General features: G+C 35.5%; 1 protein-coding gene across 3 annotated transcripts in view; it reads right to left on the bottom strand.

The window, feature by feature from the left end:
- The window catches only part of EPC2 (enhancer of polycomb homolog 2), a 121,190-nt gene that overhangs the window by 5,720 nt on the left and 96,892 nt on the right, over nt 1-18,578 (bottom strand). Inside the window, exons 7-11 of one of the 3 annotated variants that reach the window (XM_007078544.2) lie at nt 17,901-18,092; nt 13,526-13,615; nt 12,152-12,297; nt 11,717-12,060; nt 402-538 (exon numbers count right to left, since the gene is read on the bottom strand). In XM_007078544.2, the coding sequence (XP_007078606.1) occupies nt 402-538; nt 11,717-12,060; nt 12,152-12,297; nt 13,526-13,615; nt 17,901-18,092 (909 nt within the window). The remainder of the gene's footprint in view (nt 1-401; nt 539-11,716; nt 12,061-12,151; nt 12,298-13,525; nt 13,616-17,900; nt 18,093-18,578) is intronic. The other 2 variants (XM_007078545.2, XM_007078546.2) reach the window with 2 other exon arrangements.

Here is an 18,578-nt window from a genome sequence, read left to right as displayed (position 1 = left end):
TTTTTTCTTCAGGGAAATGTGATTCAAAGAGGCAAGGGATTATGTTGTTTGGATTTAGTGGACAATTCAAGAAAATTACCTCCTAAGTCATGGGGCACACCCAAATGGCACTTAAAAACACAGTTTAGGAAGGGGTTAAGATTGGGGGAAAAAAGTTTTGGAGGCAGAGTAGGGGTGGGGATGATAATTCTAAGAGTATCTAATTCCTTCCACAAATTCTCAATACCCCTCTAAAACAATGTGGTTTCTTTCCTAAATTACAAATACCATATTTGACTCTAGTATTCTCCTCATTAAATATACATTAGTTTATCAAGGTTATCTTTGACTTGACAAAATTGTACAAAACTATGTAATTAAAGAAGAAAAAAGAAACAACCACGATTAAAAGACAGGTTCACCTGTGCTTTTGGGTGCGTCTGTTGCGAGGAATGCTGAGATTGCTGTTTCTGCTGAAGCTGAGCAAGCTGCTGCCTTTGCATTTGAACTAACTGCTGTTGATGTGTCTGAAACTGTTCTTCTGTGATACCCCCTGTTACTGGCAAAGGACATTCAGTTCAGAAGTATATTTTAAAGTACTTTGCACAACACAAATAGAATACAATTAAAATTATTGCACAATTAAGATGAAAAGCAAGTGCAAATCATACATCAGCAAAAAACTCAATAAAAAGCAAAAGTGGTTTATGTTAATATCCATGATCTTCTAAAATCACATGCCAAAAGAAGTTCCTACATGCAGTGTTTATACTGTACAAAATAGTCCTAATATGAGGATTCTATTACTTATTCAGACTTCGTGTCTTTGGGATCATTCTTAGCTTTCTAAATTGTGGAAGTATATAGTGAGAAAACTGATTTATTAAAACAAATAATAATGATGATGACTAAGTGATAGCCTTATTAAGAAAGCAGGACCATCTGCAGAACTATAAAGGATTCTTATTGCTGGTTCTCATCTAGGACATTTTCCCTGGTTACAAATCAGAGTAGAGGACAAAGGTGTTCACCTTGCACAATCAGTAACTGTAGTTCAAGCCAACAGATTTGATGCTAAAATAAGTCTTATCTATAGAAATATGGGTTAGAAATCAGAGAACTCTTCAGAAAACTAAAGACAGAATATATCCTCAGATGCAATCAAGGGGTGACCAACTGTGTTAACAGTAGATTTCAAGTAAAAATGAGACATCTAAAACGTTTGTTTATAAGATTAGCCAAGAAAAAGTTGTAAGAGGAAAGCATTTTTCTCAAAGAAACGTAAAAAATTTTCATTAATTTTCAAGTAAATCACTGATAAACTGATTTAGAGGACATAAAGCTATTTCCATAGAAGTCAGTACATTATCAAAATCATGAAGTATTAAATCAGATCAGAATACACGTACTACTAGAGAAAATTTGCTCTATTTTTCTTCATTGCTTTCTTTCCTCTCTCCTATCTCTTTCAGTCAATCAGTATTTACTATTTACGATGATGCAGAGTGCTACATTAAGAGTTAAGTGAATACATGGCAAAATAAAAGGCAAAAGGAGGGTCCCAGCTATAAAGTCCAAAAGTGTAGTTGGAAAGAAAAGATACATATAAAGGAATAGCAACTAATATGAGCCAACCTTTAAATGCAAGTGAGCAATCTCATCAATAGGACCTAAAGTCTCATTAACAGGACCTAAAGGAGTTTAGCTAGAAGAGGACACAGCCTGAACCTAGGTTACTCTTGACTACTCCCCCAAGTTTTCCATTTACTACAAAGGAGAAATTTTAAAAAACGTGATGGTAAATTAGACATATAACAAGCTATTAATAAGTACAGTCTATTTTCTATTAAAAGGGAGTTAGGCCCCAGAGATGGACAAAACATTAAATATGCCTTCATTTCTGTTCGACAACGTTATCATTTAAAATTTGTATTGGGCTATGAAGGAAAAAAAGTTCTTAGATAGCAATTTTATTTTTAGAAGATTCAAAGACCTGGGGCTATGAGAGTGCACACTGTAAAATTTTAATATTACCTGCATTTTTGAAGTACACATTAGTTATCTTACTGAATTACCAACAAAATCAAATGTTTTTCTTTGTTTGCACATGTTAAATTCACTGCAAGTGTTCTATTTTTAAATGTAAAAAACATTTTTAATTCTAAATTTACAATCTTCAAAATCAAATGAAAATGTGAAGTATTCATAAATTTCCAGTTGTTTGAAAACCTTGGGAAAGAGATGAAAAATAGTTTATTAGATAAAAGGCAGGAAGGAAAACTCTTAAGTTAAACCCAAATAAATATGTTTAATAAGTCTTATGTGTATAAAGGATTGTGCCAATTCAAATTAAATGAACTTGGTTGGAATCTGGTGTTAGCATGGTCTAGTCCCTCAAATCCAGTGTTAAGTTTATCTGGAGCTAAGTTTTTTGTGGTGGTGAAAAGGTGGGAGTCACAGTGATTAATTTTAAATGAGGAAGAAAATTAAGTGAATACAGTTTTAACAGCTACTTCAAAATTGAGAGAGAAATGAGAACAATGAGAATCTTCTTCTCTAAAATCTTTTAAGTCAGAAAATCATAAAATCTCACTAATTCAGAATAAGTATGTACTTAAATTAGTAGAAAGAACAAATAGCATTTTTTTTAATTAAAAAATTGCTTTTGGGGGCATCTGGGTGGCTCAGTCGGTTGAGCACCCAACTTTGGCTCAGGTCATGATCTCATGGTTCGTGAGTTCGAGCCCTGCCTGCATCTGCCCTGCTCTGTGCTGACAGTTCAGAGCCTGAAGCCTGCTTTGGCTTCTGTGTCTCCCTTTCTCTCTCTGCCCATCCCCACTTGCACTCTGTCTGTCTCTCTCAAAAATAAACAAACATTAAACATTTTTTTTCCAAAATTAAAAAAATTACTTTTGGTTGGTAATCCATGAGTAACAAAGTGTTGCCAACTATAGATGGTTCTGCTTGTTTTTTATGAATGGATGATCATTTACGTATATATTAAAAAGGAATGCTGATAAAATTGCCTGTTTTGGGGTGGGGTTATATCTGTTTATTGCCCTGTCTTGTTGAGACCATTAATTTGCTCAGGAACCCCATCTTTTTTTCCCATAAGAAATGCATTAAGGGGCGCCTGGGTGGCTCAGTTGGTTGAGCATCTGACTTCAGCTCAGGTCACGATCTCAAGGTCTGTGAGTCTGAGCCCCGCGTCAGGCTCTGTGCTGACAGCTCGGAGCCTGGAGCCTGCTTCAGATTCTGTGTCTCCCTCTCTCTCTGCCCCTCCCCCGCTCATGCTCTAATAAACATTAAAAAAAAAAAAAAAAAAAAAAGAAACGCATTAAAATCCTAACCAATAAAGACTCAATCCAAATTATTCAAATTAATGGTCACTGTTTCCTAACCTTTTTAAACCCTGGCTGATTTTAATAATAAAAATGTCACCCTTGATCCCATTACTGGTTAAGAATTACTAATATAGGGGCGCCTGGGTGGCTCAGTCGGTTAAGCGTCCGACTTTGGCTCAGGTCACGATCTCATGGTCTGTCAGTTCGAGCCCCGCGTCGGGATCTGTGCTGACAGCTCAGAGCCTGGAGCCTGCTTTGGATTCTGTGTCTCTCTCTCTCTCTCTGCTCCTCCCCCGTTCATGCTCTGTTTCTGTCTCAAAAATAAATAAACATTAGAAGAAAAAAGCATTAAAGAAAAGTTACTAATATAAACTCAATTTAACTCTATAATATGGATATGCCTTAAAAAATGACATTTATTTTTTTCTCCTCCCCGTTACTTCAAGCTCAGCATGTTATATCCATTCTTGACCTCTAGTTCTTTCTTTACTATAAAGTTCCTCATTTGGAATTTTCTAGAGCATTATTTCATATCATTTTCAACTCTTTAGACAAAAAGAGCAATTAGTAATCATGACACAGAATTGGAACACATACAAAACACCCTTTCTAACTGACCTCTTTCCTTTTGTTAGGTGGATGGAAAGCAGTAAGAAATGTATGATTTTAATAGCACAGACACAGTACTGAATTATCATTCTTAGAGTTGACCTAATGGTAGGTGGAGACAGGTGTTTGATGGAAAGTACCTTTCCTACTAATTATGTTTCCTTTCATAAATTACTTAAATATTTCCACAAGAAATTTATTTCTTACGTTGACTTACAATCATCAAGAGGCAAAAGTTAAAACAGGTCAGAAAAAGTCATAGTTATAGTGTGAAGAAGACTGTTTAGAATTTAGGGGCCCAGCTTTGAGGTGGGGGGGTGGTGGTGCATGTAGTGGCAAAAGGGCAACTGGGAATATGCAAGAAAGAAGCCTTACCTGCTTCTCTTGCTTAGGGCCAAGCCAAGTTCTTTCTACTAGTTGCTTACACGTTGCTAGCTTAAAAGTAAAATTTATGCTGGTCATAATCTACCCTACCCCATGCCCTCCAATTCCTGCCAGTTTAAAAGTAACCACAAAACTGTTTTGTGAAGGTAGCAATATTTCCTTAAAATCCAGATGGATGGAAGTGTCTTTTTACCTGAGTAACTTTTCCAAATTTCTGTAGTTAACACATGCTGATAGGTATATGTATTACTGATTTTTCCTCATTATATATGCAAATATGTCATTCTATACATTAGTGGCATACCTGCATTTCTAAATATTTTGTGTATATAACCAAAACTCTGTTTTTCAGTAAAGCCCCTAACCTTCCTGGCTATCTTCTTTATACCTGGCTTATTACCTATCTTAGATTTATCAGTTGCTTTATTTACCAGATGAATCCATGTAGTTTTTGTGAGAATACTTGTTACCATCCTTGGAATGTTGATTTTGCTTTCAAAACTCCTAGGTATTCTTCATTTCATCTTTCACCTTTCAAGGATGTGATTCCTATATGGTGGTCTGCTAGGTTGACCCCTTATCAGCTTTCTCTCCCGTATTTTGACAGATCCACTAAAAATATACTCAAGGTATCTCCCCTAGACTTTATGCTGGTTTCTTAACCTTGGGCCCACAGAGATATTCTTCAGTATATGTGAAATCTTTACAAGTATTCGCTAACTTTGTATAGTTTTGTTGATTAACTAAAAAGAAAAATCTAATAGAAATACATTCTGGAACTTTTGGATGACCATCTCATAACAGGGTATGAACATATGGTTTTTGTGCTTGTGTGTGTGCCTTTTTATTTTTTAATTTTTATTTGAGAGAGAGGGCACCTGTGTGTGCGGGAGCGGGAAAAAGGCAGAGGGAGGGAGGGGGAGAGAGAGAGAGAGAGAGAGAGAGAGAGAGAGAGAGAGAGTGAGAAACCCAAGCAGGCTCTGTACTGCCACCGCAGAGCCCGACTTGGGGCTGGATCTCACCAACGAGACCACCACCCAAGCCAAAATCATGAACTGTCAGCAGAGCATGACAGATGTAGAGGTCGAACTCAAGAACCATGAGATCACAACCTGAGCCAAAGTTGGATGCTCAACTGACTGAGCCATCCAGGTGCCCCTGTGTGTGTGCCTTTTCAAAATTATCTTTTAACACGGTATTTCTCCAAGTGGGCTAATACAGTGTATTCTTGGGAAGCTATGAACTTTTTAAAACACTAGTCTAGACCAAGTTTTCATAGCTTAATGAAGAACATCTAATATGGTAATAAAGATCTAAAAGTCAAGATGAATATATTATCCAGTATTCTCCATCTACAAGGTAGGTCTTTGTTACAAAAGTCTTAATATATGCTTTATTAAGCAAAGCTGACTATATGCATTTTTGTTTGTCTGTTTTAAAAGACAGATTTGGGGCTGATGGGGTGGGGGATGATGGACAACCTATTTTATTTAAAAAAAATTTTTTTAATGCTTATATTTATTTTTGAGACAGAGAGAGAGCATGAGCAGGGGAGGGAGATAGAGAGGGAGACACAGAATCTGAAGCAGGCTCCAGTCTCTGAGCTGTCAGCACAGAGGCTAACACGGGGCTCGAACCCATGAACTGTGAGATCATGACCTGAGCCAAAGTCAGACGCTCAATTGACTGAGCTGCTCAGGCGTCCCTGGACAACCTATTTTAAACCTTGTATGTCTTAGCAAGGAGTCAGGTGAAAGTTCACATAAGCCACTCTGAGCTACTCTGAGGACAAATGCTTCAATCCTTGAAAGCTGACATTATGTGTCTAGGACTATACACATCCTGTAATGTAACTGTCACAGTTAAAGGCAAACTCATGAATAAACTGCAAAACTGTGGGTAGAAAGGGTGAAGATGGGAGGGGAGGTCAGGAGTGAAGGGTGAGGGGGATAAGGAATAAGGAACAAATGAAATGTGAAAATAAAAAAAATAAAGACCCATTTAAGGGGCACCTGGCTGGCTAAGTTGATGGAATGTGTAACTCTAGATCTTGCGGTTATAGGTTTGAGCCCCACGCTGGTATAGAGATTTAAAAAAAATAAAATCTTTTTTTTATTTTTAAATTTTTTTTTAACATTTATTTATTTTTGAGAGAAAGGGAGAGACAGAGCATGAGCAGGGGGAGGGGCAGAGAAAGAGGGAGACACAGAATCTGAAGCAGGCTCTAAGCTATCAGCACAGAGCCTGATGTGGGGCTCAAACTCACAAACCATGAGATCATGACCTGAGCTGAAGTCAGATGCTTAACTGACTGAGCCACCCAGGCGCCCCCAAAGATAAAATCTTTAAAGACGCATTTAAACTTCTGACACCCAACCTAAATAGTTACAACTGAAATTTGAATATTATTTCGTTTAGCAGTCAAACTAAAATCTTTTTAATTTCTGAAATCTGAATCTATTTCTCACCTTTGGAAGCAATCCTAACTCAAAAAATAAATCCTTGTGAATACCTTAGCTCATTGTTAAAATGTAGTTTTATCTATTGAAGAACTTTTTATACTTGCAAACATTTTATGGCAATTTAAGAAAGAATGGTGGGGGGCATGTGGGTGACTCAGTCAGTTAAGCGTCCAACTCTTGATCTCAGCTCAGGTTGTGATCCCAGGATTCCTGAGTTTGAGCCCTGCGTGGGGCTTCACACTGACAGTGCAGAGCCTGCTTGGGATTCTTTGTCTCCCTCTCTCTCTGCCCTTTCCCCGCTCACTTGCATGGAGCTGTGCTCTCTCAAAAACAAATAAACATTAAAAAAAAAAAAGAAAAAAAGAAAAGAAAGAATGGAAAAATAAACAAAAATCAGGAATTTCTGTTGGAACACTGTTCAAATTGATGTTCTTACAAATTGGTAATGGTAAGATATTTGAAGCTGATCAACAAGGGTGCTGGTACCTACTCAGTACACTGAGATGAGGAAAAAAAGTGTTCATTTGCAACCATGCATTAGTCAAAACCAAGACTGAATGTAAACTAATCCATCTCTTCAAATCTGAACAAAGCTTGCTTCATTCATTCATTCATTCATTCATTCATTCATTTTTAAAGTAATCTCTATGCCCAACATGGGGCTTGCACTCATGACCTCAAGATCAAGTCACATGCTATACCGACTGAGCCAGCCAGGTGCCCCAAGCAAAGCTACTGTTAGATGTGAAATACAATTTCATTTCGGAGTTTGGGATTTAAGAACAATATCTCAAAAAAAAGAGCTAAATAATAGTGCAGTTTCAAATGACTAAAAACTTTGATCTATTTATATAAAGAATGTAATACTTGCCATGTGCTGTAAGCTCCCTGAAGGTAGGGATTATTGTCTTACAAAATCTCGCAACTTTTAAACACTTAACAGAGTGCTTTCCATATAATAATTCTAAATCATTATCTATCCTTGGTTATTCACTTGCCATGTTCAGCACAATCCATCTTTCCTTTCTCTGTCCTACTTCTATTCTTTGAAAAGAGTTTTTCAATTAAGAAAACAGATCTTTATTTTACTTAATAGTTAATAAGATATGTGTCTTTGCTTTAAAATGAAGTCTTTAGTTCTAGTTCTAATACCTAGGACATACATTTTAATTTGTTTTAAGTCCTTTAAGTATGATATCAAAAATAACAACTAGATATTCTTTAGGACACAGGAATTATGACTTGAAAAAAATTTTTTTTAAATGTGTATTTATTTTTGAGAGAGAGTGTGTGCAAGTGAGTGGAGGAGGGGCAGAGAGGGGGAGAGAGGATCCAAAGTAGGCTCTGTGCTGACAGCAGAGAGCCAGATGTGGGCTCGAATTCACAAACTGTGAGATCATGACCTGAGCCACAGTCAGATGCTCAATGATTGAGCCACCCAGGTGCCCCAGGACTTGAAAAATATTAACTGGGTTATTAACAGCATAAAAGTAGGAATATTCTTCGCCACTAGCCCTCAAGTTCAAGTTTTTTTTTCTAAGAACTAAGAAACTTGGGATATAAATAAATATTATGGTCAAAGGTATAGAGTTTCTATTTCTTTTTTTTTTTTTTTTTGAGAGAGGAAGAGAGAATCTTTTTTTTTTTTTTTTAACTTTTATTTATTATTGAGAGACAGAGAAAGACAGAGCATGAGCATGGGAGAGGCAGACAGAAGGAGACACAGAATCTGAAGTGGGCTCCAGGCTCTGAGCTGTCAGCACAGAGACTGACGTGGGGCTCGAACTCACAAGCCGTGAGATCATGACTTGAGCCAAAGTCAGACGCTTAACAAACTGAGCCCCCAGGCGCCCCAAGAGAGGAAGAGAGAATCTTAAGCAGGCTTCACACCCAGCCCAGAGCCCAATGCAGGGCTCGATCTCACAACCTTGAGATCATGACCCTGAGCCAAAATCAAGAGTGGGACTCTTAACCAACTGAGCAACCCAGGCAGCCGCAGTTTCTACTTCTGATTTAAACCCTTTATTTGTTGAGATTTCCCAGCTGTGAAACAGAAAATTCAGTACTTATAATTGCCAAGATCAGTGACATACTCTGCAACGTAAAAATATGGTCCTGTGTCAGTTTTGTTAAACTCTTAAAGACACACATGCTCTCATGACCAAGTCCATTAAGAAGAAGCAGAAGGCAACAGTATTAATAAAGACAAAGATTAAAAGAAATCAAATATACGAAGATTCAATTCTTTTGTCTCTGTCCATCAAATATAAAAATGTAACTTTTTAAAAACTCCTACATCCTTCTCTTTAGATAAATGAAAGAATTCTTATCAAAATTTACGGAATTGTAATGGAATCCACTGGTGCAAATGGGTACCTAAAATTGTCAGAGCTTTTCAACTTTTTACAAAAATGCTGTTAAAAGACTTGTTCCATTATGCATTTATATACCTGTGCCTAATATTTTGAAACCTAACGTATTTATTGAAAACAAAACAAAAACCTTGTGGCCTCCATGACTAGAGGGTCACAGCACAGAAGGAAAATTTCAAACAAAATCCTTTACTCTAGTAACAGATTTAAACATATATTTGACAAATTCTACTTAAAAACACTGACTCTATGTAGCTTAGCTGTTGCTTAAGCCTTGAGATTTGTCAAAGAAAGAAGGAAATGGTACTCTGTTGAGAATACTAAAAAATGTAAGGCAGGAAAAATTAATACAGATGAAAAAGAACATTTTTTTTTTAATGGTAGGGGAAAGGCAAAAAATAAAAAACCTTACTGTCTATGATGTTAACATCACGTATTTGTCACTTAAGTTACCTAAAAAGTGCACGTATGCCTAAGATACTTTAAAGCTTATTTATTTTGAGAGAGAGAGGGAGGGAGAATCCCAAGCAGGCTCCGTGCTGTCAGCACTGAGCCTGACTCGGGCTCAATCCCACAAACTGTGAGATCATGACCTGAGCTGAAATCAAGAGTTGGAGGCTTACACAAATGAGTCACCCAGGCATTGCATGCCTCAGATACTTTAAATGCTTATTTTATGCTGATGTATGGTAGTGTCACAAAATTCTACAGGTAGCTATTATGGAATTTAAGTTATATTAAGTTGTATTCTGGATCAATACATACAGAGTATTGATGATACTGTAACATACACAACCATACATATTTTCTGGACAAGAGTCAAGTCAAATCCTTCTGGAGTATGTTGGCAATGTACAGCAGAAAGCTGCAAATATCTGGCTATGTTCAAGTTGAGATGAAACAAAATCATTATTTTGCTATGGTACACATTATTAGAGAAGAAACTCAATCCACTGTCAAATCTAATTATAAATGCCTATTTTTAGATGTTTTATTTTTTAAATGTTTATTTTGAGAGAGAGTGAGCACATGAATGGGGGAGGGGCAGAGAGTGAGGGAAAGAGAATCCCAAGCAGGCTCTATGTTGTCAGCATACAGCCCAATGCAGGGCTCGATCTCATGAACCACGAATTCATGACCTGAGCTGAAATCAAGAGTTGGATACTTAAGTGAATGAACCACAAAGGAGCTCCAAGATGTTTTTAAACTCCTCTTTTGGCAAAAATTATTTTGAGTAATTTTTGATACAGGAGTTCTAGTTCAGTTAAATAAATTGAACATGGTCTTGGAGTCGGCAGAAATAAAATCTGACCTAATACTCATGAACTTCCTACTACCTTTAGATTTCTAAGAAGTCTGCACCACAAATCATATTAGGTATTTATTTCGGCTTTGAAAGCTTATTAAACTTCGCAAACTCATGAACCTTATATAACAGGATGCCGTTTTCCTTACCTAAGTTTGTTTAAGAGAAAATTAACCAACTAATTTGGAGAAATGACATGTCAACTTCCAATCATTCAAACAAATCCAATTTTCCATTATAATCTTTGAACAGATATATGTCTAGGTCAAGTCTGAAAATAAGCAGTCCAGTAACTAAAAATGACTGAACACTACTGAGACCAAATAAAATGCTTTAAAATCACTTTAAGGAGGTTCAACATAATTTCACATAGTAAAATGTACATCCAGGAAAGAATTTAGAAACATTCACGTTTTACAAGAAGAAAGGATAGCAACAGTGTGAGTCAAGTCACATTTAGTTTTGACTCTGGATACCATGCAGTGTTTGTATATATCATAAGGATATTCAAAATTATACCCACTTATACATGTGATAAAGAGAAGACTATCCACAGATAAAAACAAATCAAAATTACATTTTAGATTTTCTAGATACTATACATTATTTACAATGTACATGTCATAAAAATACTAAATTGAGCACAGTGTTTCTTAAAATGAAAAATGCTTTCTATTTCTAGTCTCAATCAGAGGTTAGCTATCAGACAAAATTACAACTATTCATAGGGAGAATCTTAAAAAATCATTTTTCAGAAAGAAAGCTTTCAATGGTACTCTGGAGGAGCAATGCCTACATTTGAGCAAAGTTAATACACACAAAAATGAAACTTTTCTTTAACAAATGCACACTATGGTTATGATACTCTGGTAGCAGCTTATAACCACTTTACCCATAGGGAACTCCCTATGCATTCTGCCTACACATTCACCATACCAGGCACACACACTCAAAATATAAGTCTGGTTTAATAGGTATCATGACATTGGTTAAAATGTGAACCACAATACTAGGGTTTAGTTTCTTAGGCTGGAAAACAAAAATATAATAGGTTAAGCTAAAATTCTTTTCCATGATGGGATTATGAAAATAAACCTTCAAAATTTACCCTGAGCCTTTATTTATTTATTTATTTCAATATATGAAGTTTATTGTCAAATTGGTTTCCATACAACACCCAGTGTCCTGAGCCCTTATTTAGTGTATAATGAAAAGTCGGAAAAAAGAGCAGGATATATTTTTAACAAAGTGACAGCTTACCTGATATGCCATTCTTGCTGGTGTTCAATAAAGCTACAGATGCTGCAGAAACTCTTTTATTGTTCACAGTCTGCCCTGATTTTCTTGAGGTACATTCTTCACTATCACTGTCCTGTAAATTTAGTAGCCTTGGCTGGAAACACTGTAGTCGACATGATCTGATATTGCTTAATATTTCAGAAAGGGACAGTCTGTTTTCACAATGTTTACTGGAAGCATTGGTCCGAGTGAAATTAGAAGAGAAGTCTATAGTTTGGGAAGAGCTTGAAAAACCATTCAGCATTTCAGGGTCTATCTGTTTCAGGACTGGGTCATGTTCTGTGGATATTCGGTCCATTATGACCCTGAAAAGCAATATAAAACCAAATATTATCTGGAAGAATTAGTTCCCTTCTACCTTGTAAAACAAAAATCAGGTCAAGACAAATAGTTTACCTTCCACCTCTGCCAATTCGCCTCCTTGCAAATCCTATACATCTTCTTGGGACTGTGAGTGTTGTAAGGCAATGCCTGTATCTCAACTTATCCAAATCTGCCAATTCTGAATTTTCAAAGGAGTGGTTAGCTTGGTCCAAACGAGGCTGCAAAGAAAGAAAAAAAAGAAAATCAAAACCCACGGAATAAATCTGAAAAGAAAAAAGGTTAAATTATGACAAAAATAAAATTCAGCATTAACAATTAAAATTTAGATATAAAACTGTAAAATTGTTTTATCTGTAAAAAACCAGATAAAATTTTACAAAACTGAATCAAAAGTTCACTCACCAAAATAACTCAAAGTGTATTTAATATTTTAGGGTATATTTTAAAAGAAATATATCTTTAAAGAATAATATGGCTTTTAATATCAATGGCAGAAAAAGTAGAGATAGGAAAGTTAGTAATTTATAAGCTTCCTATTGAGATATACCAGAAAGAAATTTTTTTTTGGACCAAAAATTGTACTTCAAGCATGTATGGGTCAGGCTGACACTTCTTACTTTTAAGAACATACGGTTCATTTCTCTGCCTTCCTATTCCCTTTATTATTCTATTTTTCTGGGTCTTAACACTTCTCTATCCCTTCATAATATTTTTTTCTTTCTCTCATTAGCGTAACTTGTAAAAAACTTTCTACCTCTTCTACACTACTCTCACACACACACACACATCCTAAATAAGTTGGAGTGTAGATGTTTACCATAATGCAACAAGGCAAATGGTCTCCACAAGCCATACCTCATTAACTCTATAGTTACACTTTATCTGAAAATCTGAGCATCTGGGAGTCAGGGTCCCTCCTGACAGAATGTTGCACCAAAACTTAATAACACAAAGCAATTTCTAAGTGTGTCAAAAAGTTATGAATATAATTATTAGATAAAATATTGCCATGAGGAGAGTTTAAAGATGATTCTTTTATGTTTGATACTTACTTGGTATGTATATACAGGATGGGCTTGCTTAAAATAAATTTTAATGAACAGCAACTATCAAAACTTCAATTAGAGATTCTGGGCTTACCTAACTCTAGCAGTGACAGTAAATTTTCATAAGTGCTAAACTACAGTTAAAGCCCAAAGTAAAACTAAATTTTTAAAATTTAGAATTCTAAATTATCAATTTCCAAGTAAAGGATTATGAGATTTTTGGATATCCTCTGAAAGGACTAAGTACCTTTTAGCATCTTTTACTGGTATGTGTATAGGCAATATTAAATAAAAAATGCTGGTGGACTTCCCATTTTTAGATCAAGACTAAGTTACCCTGACAAGAGTTACCTATGAACATCTGGTTCACAAAAACACTACAAAAAAATAAAATTCTTACAGCGTAATACTGGCATCCTGCTCGCCTCCTGAAAGCACAGGGACCATCAGGATCATTTTCTTCTTCAGGTTCTGATACTGGGGATGGTACCTAAAAAAAAAAAAGAGGCATGAGACATTCCATTTAGGAGTTATCAGAAGTCAACAGATCTTTGTAAGAATCTAAAATCAGAATCTGATCACAAACAGTATGCCTCCGTTACATATGGTAGGCAGTAAATTCCCCCCAAACAGCTAAAGGCTAGCAATGATTTTCTATGGTTAAAAATGATTATTTTGAAAGGATTAGTTCTTGCAGGTACGTTAACATAGTATTGTGTAATTGCTTCTGAACACGTTGAGTACTTAAAAAGAATTAGTACAGTTTTTATATATCCCACTTATATTTTCTAAATAACGTATGCGGCCATAAATATTTTTATTTTGACAGTTATGGTTCACCTATATAGGCAGATGTATTTTTCTCCAATAACTTTCTTTCTCTGTAATAAAAGTGAAAAACTAGGAAGTAAAAAAGGTTTATGAATAGTGCCCCCTCTAAGGCCATACAAGGTCATACGTTTTTCTCAAAGGGAGTCCCTTATTTCCCTACTCACTTTTTTAAAAACACTTTTTTAGTTTTTATTTATTTAAATTCCAGTTAACATATAATGTAATATTTCAGGTGTACAGTTTAGTGAAATCACGTTTTAAACTTGGCAGATGATAAGCAGAAAAATTAGAAAAGGACAGAAGGCTTGCTAAAGGTAAGCAGACTGGTTGCAAAGAGAAATGATAAGCCCATAGCCTGACAGCAAAAGAAAAAATAAAGACTTTCAAAAAGTTGTCACATAATTAAAATGCACTCTGCCTGGGAACCACGTGATCTTAGGTGAACTATCCCTATAAAACTTGAGTGGACTCCTGGGCAACACTGATACTTTAGAGCAAACTTTGTAAGTGTCATCAAAAACGGAGTAAATTATATACAAATATACTCTAATACAGCAGAGAAATAATATGGTTTAGATAAATTTCTACCCATAATGGTTAAAATTAAAAAAAAAAAAAAGTTTTGGTACTTAAGTTTCAGTAGTCTCGCAATTTCACTTTGGAGTACATCTCTTTTTCTGACAACGCTGGCTCAACCAAATTTACTTGCAAATTTTGAACCTCACAAATCCCTCTCTTCCTATTTTGAGAGGAAAAATGTGTTCTCCACATTATTTCCAAACTGTGGTAATTACCACTGAGCAGGGTCATCCAGGGGAGAAAGGCATTTGGTGAGGTTCCAATATACCTCCACCAACCCTATGGGGGAGACACAGAAACAGTAAGCTGGGGCTGATTCTTCTTCCCGTGGAACCAAGCCCCAAACCTGAAATTTGAAAGGAAATCCCCAATGTGAATTTTATACTTTGGTTCCTTTGCAAATCCTCTACCTCTTCTAAAATACACACAGGGGAAGTGTCACAAAATCTCAGAAATTCTTTGCATAAAATATACCACCCCTTCCTCCCGACCACCATTCTTCAGGAGTGGATTCGAGGATTTAGTCTGAGACACAGGAAGAGAGAGCGGACATTAGGAGAATCAGAAGTGTGATTAAGAAAAGACAGGGCTTTAATTCTGCTCTGTTGCAAATCAGTTGGAGAATCTGGTTAAAATGTCTATTCTCTTAAGTCTCCCTATTCTCTTTTTCCTTGTTTACTGGACAAAGAAGCAGCACATCATTATTTTACAGATCTTTTTAGCAATAAAATCCTGATTTTGTAAGAGTTCCAGCCTAAATAGCTGCCTCACTGAATGATATCCAACTGTATAGGTAAATACTTATTCTTCAGTGACAGGGGATACCATTATAAAAATTGATAAGAGTTGTCAAAGACCCAGTAAAAGGACTCAAGAGGAACTTAAAAGTTTCAAAATATAATTTGAAATTTTGATGTGGGTTTGAAGGCTGGGGACTATATGAATAAACACAAGAATTTAGAATAGGAACAAAAGTCCCCTAATGCAAGAGGAATATATGACTAATATGTAAGTGTGTCCCACTATCAGGAGGATGGACTTATTCCAGCACTAAAGGAAAAGTTTCCATAGGTCATAATATCCCCTGGTGTCATTCTTAAGAGCTGGGAGTGTACAGCAAAACTTTAAAGGCTCTCTTCAGTTACACCAATATAAGGCTATTATTAATATATACTGAAACCATGTCATATTCTTACTTAAGGTTCTTTAATAATGTTCTAGTGTGTATAATGGTAGATAGAAGCCATCTGCCACCTGGCTACTACTGCAAGCATCATTCTGTTCAACCTCTCTTCCCCTTTGTATTTTATGCTCCAGTAATGCCAAACTGCAAGCAATTCTCACTTACATGCTGTTTCCTCTGCCTAGAAGCCCTCCCTACACTTTCTATCGGAAAACTACTATGTGTTCGGACATTATTTTCCTCATTCCTCCAAAATGGCCACCTAATTAATATCCCGTGGCTCTTTAATGCACTGAGTCTAACTGGATGATCCTTTGACAAAAGTAATCAATTATTTCATTAAGTGCTTTTCAAGCACGTACTAAATTAAAACCTGTATTTGTGCATTTTACAATACATATGAATGCTAAAATATCTGGGATAGAAAAACTAAATTAGTGATAAAAGAGTAAAAAAAACACATAGTCTAGTCAAAGGGAATACATTTTACGATTCTACATTTTAAATAGTTACAACCATAAAGTGTTTTATAAAACAGTTTGTTTCCAAACGTCTGTAATGTTGGTTAGAACTTTTTTTCTCTTAAAGCAATGAAATAAAAATGTTAAAATATAATAAAATGTATTTGTTATAGCATTCTCTTTACATTGATTATACCATATAGACAAGAAAAAAGAGGGTGTTGCTAGACCAGGTGCTAAACTATAAATATGTATTTATCTTTTAAAATTCATCCTTTGATACATAAAGGTCTTGTTTTAAAAACAGCACTTGTGAAAGTGAAATTAAGAATTTAAAATTTCAGGGGCACCTGGGTGGCTGAATTGGTTAAGCAACTTCAGGTCAGGTCACGGTCTTGTGGTTTCATGAGTTTGAGCCCCATACTGGGTGGGCTCTGTGCTGATGGTGCAGAGCCTGCTTATGATTCTCTTTGCCCCTCCTATGCTCTCTCTCAAAATAAATACAAAAACTTAAAAAAAAAAAAAGATTTTTAAAATTGCAAACATCTTGCTATAAACTGTTGCAATATAAATCAAAGAATTATCTTCATGATTTACAATTTGCATTAGTTCTTTGGAATCTTTATAATTAAATGATTATTGCCAGGGGCGCCAGGGTGGCTCAGTCAGTTAGATGTCCAACTCCTGATATTGGCTCAGGTCGTGATCTTGAGCCCTTCATCAGGCTGCATGCTGAGTGTGGAGCCTGCTTCGGACTCTCTCTCTCCCTCTCTCTTTAGATAAATAAATAAACATTAAAAAAATATAAATAGTTATTGCCCAAATTAGCAAAGTTTACATTAAAAATTGCAAAATAAAATGCTAAAAAATTGTTAAAAAAATTATTGTTGGTTATTGTTGGTGAATATTTACAATTATGTATTAAGTATCTTAAAATATTGATAATCTTTGGTTCAGTAATTCTACTTTTTTTAAGTTTATTTATTTATTTTGTGAGAGAGTAAGCACAGAGAGAGAGGGAGAGAGAATCTCAAGTAGGCTCTACATTGTCAGTGCAGAGCCTGAAGCAGGGCTCAAACTCATCAGCTATTAGATCATGACCTGAACTGAAACCAAGAGTTGGACTCTTAACTAAGGCACCTAGATGCCCCTCAGTAATTCCATTTTTTTTTCTTTAATGTGTACTTATTTTTGACAGCCAGAGGGAGGGAGAGTGAGAGAGAGAGCATGCATGTGAATGTGAATGGGGGAGAGGCAGAGAGAGAGAGAGAGAGAGAGAGAGAGAGAGAGAAGAACAGAAATTCCAAAGCGGGCTCTGCTCAGATAGCAGAAAGCCTGACGTGGGGCTCGAACTCATGAACCGTTGAGATCATGGCCTGAAGTTGGCCGCTCAACCAACTGAGCCACCAGGTGTCCCAGCAATTTCATTTCTAATAATCTACTTTAAATACAGATGGAAAAAATAGAAACATTCATTTTTATAAAAAAGAACACTGAAAACCACCTAAATATTCCAGAGAATAAATTCTATCCAACTGAGAGAACATAATGGAAAGTAAATACCACATGAGTGGCTACATAAATAATGTGGAAAATGTTTATGCTATACAACATTAGGTGAAGAAAGTAAGAATCAAAACTAAGAGGTCAATTATGTTTTAAAATATAGCAATATAAAAGACTAGAAGGAAATGTCTTTAAAATAGTTTTAAAACAAGCACCTGTGGAAATTCATCTTCATCTGAGCTGTGAAAGTCATATTGCTTAATGTCACTCTTATTGATCACAGGCAATGTCTCAGGAGTGGGTTGCTGAGATGTTATCAAAGCCTCTGCTTTAGGCTTCTTTGGGTACTTCTTCTTTTGACGAACCACATCAGAAGCCTCTTCTTTCAAAGACAAATGATGAGGGTGCTGTTTACATGACGATTTTTCCCCCAAAAGGAAGAAATGAAAATCATTTTAGAAATCATGAAAAACTATACTGCTCTTTGAAAAACATACATTTTTACCCAGGAGGTGATTTTATTTACTGTTTTTAATATGCAAAAATTGTGGTCATAAATTGAAAAATGTTTTACTTTTTTCAAGTTGTGATTAAAAATAATAATGGTACCTAAATTTGCTTTTTATATTGTTATTTATACTTAAACTATGATGTTAGTGATTTAAATAAATTACTCTATTATTATGCAGTCCAGCATTTAAAAGTACTTACATTTAATTTTAATTTTATTTAAATCCACTGTATTAATGATTAATAAATTTATTTGAAAAATAACTTGAATTAGATTATAAATTCATTAATTTATTTCTACACTTGCTTTCAATTTTTAAAAATGTCTATGGCTGGTAATCTTTTTGAGGAAAATGAGTTTATTAACTAGAAAAAACTTCGCT

Source organism: Panthera tigris, chromosome C1 (assembly GCF_018350195.1).
Source record: "Panthera tigris isolate Pti1 chromosome C1, P.tigris_Pti1_mat1.1, whole genome shotgun sequence".
In the NCBI taxonomy this organism is placed as follows: domain Eukaryota; kingdom Metazoa; phylum Chordata; class Mammalia; order Carnivora; family Felidae; genus Panthera; species Panthera tigris.
Note: the sequence above shows the minus strand (reverse complement) of the source record. Positions and strands in the feature narration are given on the sequence as shown.